Here is a 14,631-nt window from a genome sequence, read left to right as displayed (position 1 = left end):
AAAATCAAAAAAATTGAGCACCCAACGAGTCAAATACACGAACCGACTAAGCGAGCCGACCAATACGGCTCATTTAGTCGACTCGGCTTAGTCGTTTAACAACACTATAAAGAAGTTTGTGTTTAGTTATTTAAAGGTGATAATTAGGAATTTTATATTTAGAAGTTACTGGGATATTTTAGATTTTAGAATTATTATAAATTGATCACTAGAAATAACTATGACAAAGAAAAAGAAACATAAATTGCAAAAAATAGTTTGCTAAGATATAATAATTTAAAGATACAGCGAATAAGATTTGAATATAAATTTATTGTTAGAATATAGTTGATAATTAAATTCTTATTGAAGATTTATGTTTAACTTTTATTTTAAGGTCTGCGAGAGATAAAACAGCCTCAAGGATTAGATATGTGAATGTAGTATAATATTAGGTTGTAGATTAACCAAAAATCTTCATAAAGAGAAACGGCTTTCGTCATTAGAAAATTTATGCCGCAATAAAGCTCAATTAGAGATCGGATTTTTATTTTTTTGAATCAAATAAGATTTTAAGGCAATTAGGCAAAGTTATTCTAATAATAGTAAAAAGATAGGAAAATACTAAAAAAGAAATAATAAGATTTTTTAAAATTGTTTTAATCGGTTTTAGATATAAGAAAATATCGTGCAGAATGAAGAAATAATTTTTTTTAATAATGATATGGATATGAAATACTTCGGAAAAATCGGAAAAATAAAAAGATTTTTTTTTTGATAAAAAAAAAAGTAAGAGAATTCAAGATGTTTTTAAAAGAAAAATTTTAGTGTAATATACTGATATGTAATTGTGAAATAAAAAGTACGTTTTTTTTAAACAAGTTGTGCTAGAATTAGAGAATCATAATTTTGTGTTTTAAAATTAATGATAGACATAATTGTGAGAATCATAAATTATATGGAATGAAATTGATGATATACACAATTATGAGAATCATATTTACAGATAGAATGAAATTGATGAGACATAATTATGAGAATCATATTTTCAGATAGAATGAAATTGATGATAGAAATAATTATGAGAATCTTGATGTGTATTAAATTGTTGTTTTTTGTAAAATGTTTATTTTTATTATTATTATAAATTTTGAGATTAATTTGAATAATAAAGGCTGATTTTTGATTTTTTACATTACAAAATAAAAGAATAAGAAAAACTCGTTTACTATTAAAATACATTACATAAATGGCGCAGTCTATAAAAAGTCTAAGAGATTCAAACCTGTGTTACAAAGATTGGTACAACTTATTTCAAGAATTTAAAAACACACAACCAAGTTTAACATTATCACAAGAAAAATCTCTGTTATTAACAACAATAGGGTGTGATACGTACAAAATACTGGTAAATTTATGTGCACCTGATAGTCCGGGAAACAAAGAGGTATTAGAAATACATAATATTTAATAAAGCATTTTTATCCTAAACCTAATACAACAGTAGAGAGATATAATTTTTATCAATATAATCAACAAAATGATGAAAAACTAATAGACTAGATACAAAATCTAAGAAAATTAGCAACGACTTGTGATTTTGGGGAATATTTAAATACTGCATTAAGAGATAAATTTATATTCGGAATAAAAAGTCCAAAAATTTTACAAAGATTACTATCCGAAGATGATATAGACATAAATAAAGCTATTCAGATAGCTACTGCAGTAGAAACAGCAATAAAAAATACAAAATGATGAAACTAAAATCGATCATTTAGAAGAGGAACATAATGATAATATAAATAAAATTAAAAAAGTTAATAATGATAATGATAAACAAACAAAATCATATAATACTAAAGATAATGGTAAACAATTAAAATCATATAATAATTATATTGCGAGCTACAAAAAACCAAATCCAATCCTGCGGCGGAAACCACAGAAGGGAACAAGAATGCCACTTGTTATAAATGCAACAAAATTGGGCACATTGCTCGAGTCTGTAGAAAAGAAATAGTGAATTTTATTAATAATAAAACAAACGAATATAATCCAGAATTTTGGGTGGATGTCAAAATAAACAACAGCGATATAAGAATGGAATTGGATACTGGAGCTGGAGTCAGTATAATTAACGAAATAGATTGGAAAAATAAACTTAATCGTCCTGAATTAACAAATTGCATGCTAAAACTTAAAAGCTATACAGGAACCAATATACCACTATTAGGTCAGACTGTAATAAAAGTACAATATAAAGGGCGAACATTAGAACTACCTCTCATAATTACAAAAGGATATACCAAAAATCTAATTGGAAGAAATTGGATAATTAAATTTCCCAAAATGACTGAATTACCTGAAAGGACCATACAATATTAATATACAAAATGAATTTCCTCAATTATTTACCAAAGAATTAGGCTGCTTGAAAGATTATAAGGCACAAATATATATGAAAAACGAGAAACCAATTTTCTGTAAATCACGTCCAGTACCATACGCATTAAAAGATAAAGTTGAAGAAGATTTAGATAGATTGCAAAAAATAGGAGTACTAAAGAAAATTAATCATTCGCTTTATGCATCACCCATAGTAATTGTTCAAAAAAAGATAAAACATTAAGAATTTGCGGGGATTTTAAAAAAAACTACAAATCAAAATATTAATATTGATTCATATCCAATCAAGAATCCAAGATTTATTAGTCAATTTGGGAAAAGGAGAGGAATTTTCAATATTAGATCTTTCAGATGCCTATTTTTAAATTAAAGTGGAGGAAGAGTCTCAAAAATATCTTGTAATCAATACGCATAGAGGATTATTTAAATATACAAGACTACCTTTTGGTATATCGTCTTTTCCAGCAATATTTCAACGAGCCATCGAGAATTTATTAAAAGGTTTTGAAGGAGTAGCTTGTTATTTAGATGATATTATAATAACCGGGAAAAATAGAGAGAAACACGAAACAAATTTAAAAAAGGTACTAAAATGTCTAGATGAAAATGGAATCAAGCTAAAAATAGAAAAATGTAAATTTTTCAAACAAAATGTCGAATACTTAGGACACAATATTTCAAAAACTACCGAAAAAAATACTGAGGCAGTAAAAAATACGCCAGAACCAACAAATTTGAAACAATTACAGTCATTTCTAGGGTCAGCAACATACTATTCAAAATTTATTTTGAATTTTGCAGCCAAAGCCAAACCATTATACAAATTATTAGAAAAAGCAGTTGTTTGGAAATGGACTAATGAATGCAAAGATGCGTATAAAAAAATAAAGAAAGAAATAAGTAGTACTCCAATATTACAACATTATGATCCAAAATTACCCATTATATTAGCAACAGATGCATCATCTATAGGAATTGGGGCAGTAATATCACATATAGAAGGGGGTAAGGAGAGACCAATTGCATTCGCCTCAAGAACACTAAATGCAGCTGAAAAAAATTATAGTCAAATTGAAAGAGAAGCACTTGCCATCATATTCGGGGTTACAAAATTCAAAGAATTTATATATGGAAAAAAATTCACATTACAAACAGATCACAAGCCATTAATGGTTTTATTTCATCCAAGAAAAGATATACCCACAACATCAACTGCCCGAATACAAAGGTGGGCTTTATTATTAGCCGGTTATCAATATGAAATAGAAGTCAAAAGTAGTAGACAAATAGCAAATGCTGACATGCTATCTAGACCCCTAAAGGGAACTCCAATATCAAAAGAAGAAGCGCTAGATTAAATACAGGTGGGAGAAACACCTTTAAATGCAAGCGAAATTGAAAGAGAAACAATGCGAGATGATATACTTTCTAAAGTATGCAGATATACAATAGATGGATGGCCAATAAGCTATGATGCATGTTTAAAGGAGTATAGCCAAAGGAGAGGTTGTTTATTATGGAGAACGAAAATGATAATACCGCAACAATACCGAAACAATGTGTTGGACATGATACATCAAGGACATATCGGAATGGTAAAAATGAAGATGAGAGCACAATACGCGTGGTGGCCTAATATAAACCAAGATATAGAAACCTGGGTCGAAATAGAGAATGCCAGGAACAACACGATATGCCTCAAAAGACAGCAATTCAAAATTGGCCAAAACCACCAAAGCATGGCACCGAGTACATATTGATTATGATGGACCATTTCAAAATCATTATTGGTTGGTAGTGATAGATGCTAGCAGTCGCTGGCCAGAAATAGTTCCCATGACTAGCACTACAACCGAAAGCACGATAAAAATATTAAGAAATATTTTTGCAAGATTCGGATTTCCCAAAATAATCGTTTCTGATAACGGACCCCAATTCAGCAGCAAAGATTTCAATGATTTTTGTGAAAAAAACGGAATTCAATTAGTGCACGGAAGTCCTTACCATCCTCAGACAAACGGCATGGCCGAACGTTTAGTTGAACTTTTAAACAGAGTATGAATAAAAGAAACGAGAGGGATTTAGAAACCAGCCTAGCTATTTTTCTCTACAATTACAGAAATACACCAGGAACAGAAACTGAACAAAGTCCCGCTGAAATACTACTAAAATTTAAACCTAGAGGAATGTTAGATCAAATTTTCGAACGGGGAAACAAAAAGGAGAAGTTTGAATACCACAATCAAAAATTTCAGATAAATGAAAAGGTTTGGTTGCGCCTTTACAATAATAAAGAAAAAAAATGGGAAGAAGCCATTATTAAAGGCATACTCTGATCACAACGTTATGAAGTAAGTATAGCGGGTAATACGATTATACGTCATACGGACCAATTAAGGAAAAGAACAGAAAATGTATTAATTAAAGGAATTAGAAGAGAGTACTGAAGTAGAAGAGAAAAAGGAAGATATGGTAAACAAAGAGGATGTAATAAAAAATAAAGATGAAATGAATTCAAAGGAGAGGGAGGAAAAAACAAGTCAAGATCGATATCCCAAAAGGATACGATCGAAACCAGATCGACTGGGGATGTGTATTAAATTGTTGTTTTTTGTTATTTTTTGCAAAATGTTTATTTTTATTATTATTATATATTTTGAGATTAATTTGATTAATAAAGGCTGATTTTTGATTTTTTACATTACAAAATAAAAGAATAAGAAAAACTCGTTTACTATTAAAATACATTACAAATCTTATTTTCAGATAGAATGAAATTGATGAGACATAATTATGAGAATCATATTTTCAGATAGAATAAAATTGATGATAGACATAATTGTGAGAATCATAATTTATAAAGGAACAAATTGATGATAGACACAATTATGAGAATCATGATTTCTGATGAAATGAAATTGATGATATACATAATTATGAGAATCATATTTTCAGATAGAATGAAATTGATGATAGACATAATTATGAGAATCATATTTTCAGATAGAATAAAATTGATGTTAGACATAATTGATTTGTTTTTTTTAACAAGTCTGCGAGAGTTATGAGAATCATAATTTTGGTGTGTTGAGAAACAACGAGACTTGCGAGAAGATAAGTCAGTTGGTGAAAAAGAATAAAAAAAGATATTTATAACAGTTGTTTTTGAACAATTGACGTGAACATCAGAAAAACAAATATTTTAGTTCTCTTTAAAGAACGGGCGTGTACCACAAGATTACAAGATTTTTTTAAAAAATTTAGAACCATGATTTTTTTAGATTCTAGATATTCAAGAGAATTTTAGATATAGATTCAACGGTAGATAGACATGTTTGACAAAGAATGTGGATTGATAGCTAAAGGACGATTACCTACAAAGGGCTCAAGGAAGATATGGATTTGAACTTCATTGAGAGTAGAGGGGTGATAGAATTTGACATAATAGTAAAATTAATATAGCGTATTTTGACTATGTATTATAATTTTAAGATTTAATTTAGAGAAAAAAAAAGGAGAAGTATATCGAAATTAAGCTATTTAATAGATTATGTAAGGAAAAATTAGATTAGAGGAGATAACCTTAAACATTAAGACAAAGTGGACATATGATATATATTATGGCTATATTGGATTTGAGAATGAATTTATAAAAAGTGACAAAATATTTCAGAAGTAAAGTAAATAGATTATTTTAGGTAGATGTTTTAGATGCGATTACCCGAAACCTTAAGACAAAGATCAATGAGAATAAAGATATCTTAAGACAAAGTCGATATCCTGGCAAGTGCAAACTGTCGTGGAAGACTCGGAAATCTAAAAGATCGATACAGTTACAAGAATTAGATGAAAGCTAAACAATTAAAAGAGAACGTTAGAAACAAGAGACTAGATAGAACAGATGTTCAAGACGTTCACGCTACAATCGTTAATCGCTGACAAATATAGCCAGGTGTTTACTGAAACTCTAGTCTAAGATACGAAAGTCGACGACCTTAGAGACAAGAATTCGTGGAAACAATAGTAATCGCAGACAAATTATCGCCAATAATTTTCCGAGAAAAAGCGTTAATCAATTACAAGAGAACATTTGAAACAAGAAACTAGATAGAACAAATGTCGAGACATTCATGCTGCAATCGTTAATAGCTTACTAATATCGCCAATTGTTGACGGAAACTTTAGTCTAAGATACGAAAGTTGATGATCATAGAGACCAGAATTCTGGGAAACAATCGTTAATATCAGACAAATTATCGTCAAGCATGACGAGCCAATAGGTTAATACAAAAGAACGTTAGAAATAGGCAACTAACAAGAACAACTGGTCAATGCTGTCAAGCTACAATCGTTAATAAAAGTCGTCATCGTTTACCAGATAATATGCTAATCATTAATTACCAGAAACCGTTAGAAATAAGCAAAGACTAAGATAATTTACCAAGGTTAAAACGAAATATAATTAAAGAGACTAGAAGAATGTATCGGGAATCATGATAACAGAAGTGAATCGAGTTCGTCAATTGCCTAGAGATCAAGAGATAATCGTTTACAAGGAGTTGACAAGAAACAGAAGGATTTAAGAATTTCAGATTGTAATCGAATAAAAACAGTCCTTAGAAGTGAAGAATATTAGAAAATAGACCGCCGTCGTTAGAAATTAGAAGATATTAACGATTAAGACGAATAGATTTGGTGAAGATACAAGATCTGTAAAGTCGAAATCGAAAGAAGTTGGTCATTCGCTGATTGGTGGGTCTAACTTAAGTGGAAGGGTGTTGCATTTTTGCGTTACAAAAAAAATGCATTATTAAAATCGTAAGCAAAAATAATGTTTTATTAAAATTATTAAGTTATTATTTAGATTTCCGTCTATGTAAATGAGAAAAAAACGCGTGATATTTGTAGATTTTTTCATACTTTAACAGTTTTAACAAGTGGAATGTAGAACTTTTTATTTTTCTCTAGGGAGACTATGTAAATGTTGATTAAAGAAAAAGGATATATAATGGAGAAATTATGATGCGAAAAATTATTATTTTTTGTTTAACATAGATTATAATTTTTACTTTTATTTTTTTGGTTATGTTTTTACTTTATATTAATTATATAATTTTTAATTAATTTTTGGTATAAGTACTTAATAAAGGATTCAAACTATAATTTTAGTATATATTTTTATTTTATTTTTTTAGGTTCCAGCTTCCTTGATATTACAGCTCATCTCAATTGTGACAATATTTGTTTATTACTTATTATGTATATAGATTAATGTTATTACTTATTATATAAAAGTGATTTAACAATAAAAATATTTTATATACTTTTAGAATTGCAATAGAAATGAATATAAACTAAAACTGAAAACATTATAATAGACATAAGTTATGGTTAGATGTAATACTAATAAAAAGTATATTACAAATTAAAACCATTGGTATCTTTACAGAATACAAAATTAGATATGATATCGGATCGGTAATCGGCCGATATCAATTTAATATCAGGAATATCGGATCGGATCGGTCTCCAAAAAGTGGTATCGGTACACCCCTAATTATAATTATTTTATATTTCATTATTATATCATTTTATCAATTGATATTAATATTTAATTTGCTTTTACTTTTTATTCAAATAAAGATATATAGTTTGTTATACAGAAAATAAAATTGTACTTACTGCGACCAGTGATTCGGCCGACCATCTCAAAAATGAATGAAACTTGGCATGTTAGTTATTTATGTTGTAAATGTTAATAAAATCCAAATTTTAGAGCCCCAGCTCAACCAGATCCAAAGATATACGCCTTCAAAGTAGAGAATCGCGTAATGCGTGATTTCTTATATCTTGTTTTTCTTAAAAAATACTTACAAATAATATATCACTTTATAGCCCTTAAAATTTTACATTGGAAAATATTGGAAAAAAGTTTAAAAATTTTTTTGTATTTCCGGTAAAAATAAAAAATTAACATTCCTGGGAAGGGATTTTTTTTTGGTGTTGATACTCTCTAAAAATGTTTATTACCTTTATATTAAACTATTTAATGAAAAATCTCGATAGCCACTTTTGTTTTTTTAATTTTATTAAAATTTTTATTATTTTTGTAAATAAAAAAGGATAATATAGATGGCGTTATACTAAATTTATTAATAATATATTATATTTAATAATAATATATTTTATATCGGTATTAAAATCAAAAGAAATCGATTAAGTATAACCAGTATGATGTCCTGGGGCAATAAATGAGGAAGCGGCCCATATAAATATACTTTAAAATTATATTCAAGCTATTATAAAAATATATCTATTTATCGCAATCCATTTTGCGCTTAAATAGAAATTCTTGAGGCCGTAATTTGTATATATTTCACACTTCTGGATCTACTATCGTTATTATTGAAATTAAAGATTTTATCATCTTATTTTATTTTTCATTCCTTTCTTTCTATTAAATTTTTATATCGATAAATAGGAAATTTAATTATCAATCATGATTGAAAAGAACATAAGGATTAAATTTTTTAAATTTAAAAAATTATATGAAAGAAATCACTCTGTAGTAATCCATTCATTAGAGAAGGCCATAAGTCTATTTCAAAAAATCTACAAAAGGTAAGTTTATTTATATTATGGATTAAAACCTTTTTAATTTTAGATTCTGGATTTTTTACTAATATAATATCTTTTTTATTATTGGATATCGTGATTATTTTTATTATATATAAAATTAGGTTACACCAAAGATGATTAAAAAATCCAAAGGTTTATTAACAATAGGCCAATCATTATGTCACTCATGTCGCTTATATTTGATAAATATGGAATCCATTGAGGATATATCTGAAAATGAAGAGCCCGAACTAGCCCCATAAAGTTCAACTTTGGATATAATAAATGTATCGCTAGAAGAAATAGGCCAATCTCCAATAAAAAAGAATAGGAGAAAAGAAATATCCGAAAGAAAAACTTAAAAAAATAACAAAAGCATTAAGTCAAAACATATTAAGAAGCAGCCTTCCTGAGTTTGATATACAAAATAATAAAAATGACGAACTTCTTTGAAATTTAAAACATCATTATCCAATTATTTCTAAGGAAAAAAAATATCAACTTCTTACTATATTGCCCCCTTCTTGGACCTCTAAAAAAAATTGAGATGGAGTTCAAAGCCACGAATTACTTGGTAAGAAAATCAAAAAAACTAATAGATAAAAGGATTTATGTCATCTCCCAATATAAAACCTGGGCGAACAATTGATCACCGTGAATATTATAGAAAAATTTTACTCTTCTGATGAAGTCAGTCGCGCGATGCCCAAGAAAAAAAGACTATAAATCCATAATTATGGGGAAAAGAGAGCAGTCTCAAAAAAGATTAATTTTAAACAATTAAAAGAATTATATGAACGATTTAAAGAGAGGTACCCGATAATTAAAGTTGGATTTTCTAAATTTGCAGATTTACGGCCAAAAAATTGTATTCTGGCTGGAGCCAGTGGAACACACAGTGTGTGTGTTTGTGTAATTCATCAAAATTTTAAGCTTATGTTTGTAGATGCTAATTTGGCAAAACTATTAGCTATTCCAGAATATCTATTACATAACTATAAAAATATTTTAGCTCAACAATATGCAATCCAGCACTCCCTATTTGTTATTTAGGAGATTGTAACTATTGTCCAGGCACATTCTCAATTAAAAAACAATTAGATGTTGTATTTGCCCAAAATGACATAGATCATATATACTTTAAACAGTGGGTGTTTGTTGATAGAAGTAATCTGGAAACAATAATAAAATCTTCTCAAGAATTTTTAATTTTTTTTTTAGAAAAAAAACCTATGTTACGTCATTCCTTTATCGCTACCAATCAGTCATCATATATTTCAAAACTTAAACATTTTTTACAACAAAATGAATTTATGATAATTTGTGATTTCTCTGAAAATTATGCCTTCGTAATCCAAGACGCTGTTCAAGGATTTCACTTGAATAATCAGGCCACTATCCATCCTATGATAGCATATTATAATAATAATAACAATATAGAAAACCTTAATTATGTGGTAATATCAGAGTCACTTCAAATGATGTTATTGCAGTACATTTATACCAGACTGAAATGATAAAATTTTTGACCAATCATTTTAACAAAAAGCCATGTAAAATCTATTACTGCTCTGACGGATCGGCTGCTCAATATAAAAACAGAAAAAATTTCATAAATCTGTGTTATCGTGAATCAGATTTTGGTGTAGCAGCTGATGAAGGTCCATGTAACGGCCTTGGCGGAACATTAAAAAGATTAGCAGCACGTTCAAGCCTTCAGCGCACCAGTTCTGGACACATTTTAACACCAGTTGATTTATATCAGTTTGCAAAACAAAATATGCCATCAGTAAATTTTACGTATATAACCAACGAACAATACAATTTAGAAGAGATTAAACTACGAGAAAGATTCAATTTAGCTCGTCCCATGAACTCGGGAAATACATGCTGTTTTTCCTTTGAGTTTAAGTAAACTTAAATCAAAAATATATTAATATGCAAAGGACTTTCAAATTAATAATATCTCAAATGCCGATTTGTCTTTTGCCGATAATTTGTGTTTTGCTGCTATTAAAGGATTTGTAACATGTGTTTATGACGATTTTTGGTGGTTAGCCACAGTACTGAAAAAGAATGAAAATACTGAAGAGATATATATTTCCTTTTTACATCCCCATGGACCATCACCATCCTTCTTTTATCTCAAATTGAGGGAAAGATATGGTTGCCCATGAATCAAATAATAACGATAGTAGATCCTATAACAGTGACAGGACGTACCTATAAATTATCGCTTCAGGAAATTCTATTAATAAGTGCAAAATGGGATAAGATTAAAACAAGAGGTATTTTATTTTATAATTGTTTGTATATGAAATTTTATATGTTTATTTTAAAATATAGCGTCCTAATAACCATATCCGTATGGGCCGCTTCCTTATTTATTGCCCCAAGACATCATACTGGTTATATTTAATCGATTTTTTTTGATTTTAATACCGATATAAAACATATTTTTAAAAAATTAAATATATTTTTATTAAAATTAATATAACGCCATCTATATTATCCTTTTTTATTTATAAAAATAAAAATTTTAATAAAATTAAAAAAACAAAAATGGCTATCGAGATTTTTCATTAAATAGTTTAATATAAAGGTAATAAACATTTTTAGAGAGTTCAACACCAAAAAAATATCCCTTCCCAGGAATGTTAATTTTTTATTTTTACCGGAAATACAAAAACATTTAAATTTTTTTATTTTTTTTAATATTTTCCAATGTACAATTTTAAGGGCTATAAATGATATATTATTTGTAATTTTATCTTAAGTATAAATTAAGAAAAACAAGATTTAAGAAATCAAGCATTATGCGATTCTCTACTTTGAAGGCGTATATCTTTGGATTTGGTTGAGCTAGCACTCTAAAATTTAGAATTTACAAATATATACAAAATAAATAACTATCATGCCAAGTTTCGTTTATTTTAAAGATGGTCGTCCGAAAATCGCGTTTTTTTTGGTCGATTTGACGTGGAAAGGCTAAAATAGATATGTTAATTCTGATCATAATTTTAAAAAATATAATAAGAAATTATATTTATAATTAATCCTTAAGTGTTATGACTTATAAAATAAGACATTATTTACTATATGTCATTTAAAAGTATAAAACCTTTCTACAATTTTAAAAATAAGACATATTTTAGAATTTTAAAACTTTGAGACCTTTTTTGATTTTTAAGAGTGGGGATATGCGAATATTCTGACTAAAATACTTCAAAAAATTTATAAATATATTTTTATTATTCGCACCAGTGAAAAAATATTGGATTGGTGCAGCCCTTATTAAATTAATTAATAAAATATATTATTTAACATAAAAGTTGAAAAAATTAATATTATAGAGAGAATTTTATTTTTTTTTAAATATATAAAGAATTGATTATATAAATGTGTGCCCCATTGAGGTAAGAGTAAAATTTTAAGATATATTTATTAAAAGATCAAAAACTCAAAACATAAAACTGAAGGTAATTAGTAAAAAAACAAAATATAATATTCCATATTTAAATAAATTTGGGCCAGATAAACAAATAATTTTGACTTTGGAATGGGCTTTTAGGGGCAAATAAAAAAAATCACTCAGGATAGGACTGGAAAAATTTTTGAGCCTGACAAGGCTTGAAGAATTTGGTTTGATGCAGTCCATTCAGATCAAGTTTATAAAGGAAATGAAATCTAGTTATTTAGTAGATCAAATCTGGTTCCCCTGAACCTTAGATAATAAATAGATTTAACCTCCTCATTTTGTGTCTAATATATAGATTAGATGTACCTTTTAATTAATCTGCTTTGAAAATGATTAATGTTAACAGTTTGATTTTAAAAAATGGCTAACCCAATATTTTAGCCAAAAATAATCACATAAGCCTAGAGATTTCATGATGCCCGAAAGGTTTAGACATTTATTAAAGAAATCTCAGTTCGATAATATTTTTTTAAATATTGGGTTAGCCATTTTTAAAAATTGAGCCATTTAACACTACATAAAAAAAATCTAGCCTAATATAACAAATATATTAGTATTAAAAAAAGATCTTTTTATTAAAACAGCAGGATAAACCTTGCATGTGTGGTCCAATGATATAGTGTAGATTCTAGATTTCCAATTAAGTCCTGTTTTACTTACATATATATCAGTTATAGGTAAAGAATGTTGATTCCATATATATATTGGTTCAACTTCCCCAATTGACATAGGTAGAGCTTGTTTTGCTAATCTAAAACATATTAAAATATACATGATAATGTTATATTTACTTTGATAAAGACCAAACATAGACTAGGTTATCCATCCCCCCTGTTATTACATAAGAAGAATCGTGTGTAAATTCTATGCATGTTATATCTTGATAATGATAATCCACATTACATAACATTTGGCCTGTATTCAACTAGATATAAATAATCATTTGAAATTAATCTTATATATATACTTTCCATATTTGAAAAATATTTTTTGTAGCTAAGGCTAAATATAATTTGTCATAGGACACTTTAACAATTGAAATTATATTATCAGTTTTAAATTTACAATGCAAATTCTAATAAAAGAAAAACAAATTAAAACGCCAAAACATTATTTAATACATAATTATTTTTCAAATTATAGATGTTTAAGAATGTTTTGTTACTCCAAGATGAAATGATATAGTCATGCCCGACAGCATCAAATGATAAAAATTTTGAATTTATAATTTTATTAGTTTTTAAATCTTGAGCAAAAGCGGGAATTTTAAGCGATAATGTTTTCAGCCCTGTATCTAAATTCCAGATAGTAACGTTTGGGAACGTACTTAATGCATTTTTAGTAAATCCGTTTGCAATAATAACCTAAATTAAAAAAAATAAAATTATAAAAAAAATTATTTTACCATTTTATTTTGGGTTGGTATAACTTTCAAATTGCGACTTTATATGGTATATGAGTGAATGTATGGAAATATTCTAAATACCAACCCAATTTGCTAAATACCGACCAAAATATTAAAATGTAATAAAACTCTTATTATTTAATATATTACCCCATTAATAGTCAAGATGATTTTTCTAGTGGTTAAAATGCTCAATTTTTTCAAATTATATTGATTAATGCTCAAATATGATATTCTAAAAAAATCAGCCAAAAAAAATAATCCTAAATAGAAAATCTAGCCTGGTGCATATATGCACCGTTAACCATTAAGAGGTTAAAAAAGATAAAAATTATATAAATACTATAAGATCAAAAAACAACAAATATCTTTATTCTTTTTTTGTAATTTATAATAAAAACGAGAAAATGTTTATAAAACATTTAATATGGAGTATGATTTGACATGTTTGACACATATATCTTGAGTGCGTATGGCAATATCTGCATCTTCGTCTTTTTCCATCTATAATTTTGGATAAATAATGTCCAGATGAATCAATAGGGTTTTCACACTGTAATGCAAACTGGCTGGCGTGACCTGTACTTGAATTTTTTTCAATTTTTACTGGCGTTCGAAGGAGGTAGTTAGTAACTTCTCGTCTAAATGCAAGCAAACTCTTCTTGTCATCTCGATTCACGAATTTCCAGATTTTCCATGAATTTACCAAAGCTACATCAATAAAATTGGTAAATATTGGCCA

At 27.6% G+C, this 14,631-nt stretch overlaps 1 protein-coding gene across 6 annotated transcripts in view; it reads right to left on the bottom strand.

Annotated features, from left to right (window-relative positions):
• Nucleotides 1-13,986, bottom strand: part of LOC135931221 (WD repeat-containing protein 18-like) — a 34,008-nt gene extending 20,022 nt beyond the window's left edge. For 5 of the 6 annotated variants that reach the window (XR_010572971.1, XM_065468177.1, XM_065468178.1 and 2 more), the window contains exons 1-5: nt 13,890-13,986; nt 13,606-13,848; nt 13,452-13,559; nt 13,276-13,409; nt 13,079-13,235 (exon numbers count right to left, since the gene is read on the bottom strand). Coding sequence is in view for 5 of the 6 variants with exons in the window: in XM_065468177.1 (XP_065324249.1) it covers nt 13,079-13,235; nt 13,276-13,409; nt 13,452-13,559; nt 13,606-13,848; nt 13,890-13,892 (645 nt within the window). In the remaining variant the exon portion in view is untranslated. Of the gene's footprint in view, nt 1-13,078; nt 13,236-13,275; nt 13,410-13,451; nt 13,560-13,605; nt 13,849-13,889 lie in introns of those variants that run through there. The other variant, XM_065468182.1, reaches the window with a different exon arrangement.
• Nucleotides 13,987-14,631: the final 645 nt, after the last annotated feature.

The sequence above is a fragment of the Gordionus sp. m RMFG-2023 genome, chromosome 1, assembly GCF_954871325.1.
Source record: "Gordionus sp. m RMFG-2023 chromosome 1, tfGorSpeb1-WG-v2, whole genome shotgun sequence".
NCBI classification, from domain to species: domain Eukaryota; kingdom Metazoa; phylum Nematomorpha; class Gordioida; order Chordodea; family Parachordodidae; genus Gordionus; species Gordionus sp. m RMFG-2023.
Note: the sequence above shows the minus strand (reverse complement) of the source record. Positions and strands in the feature narration are given on the sequence as shown.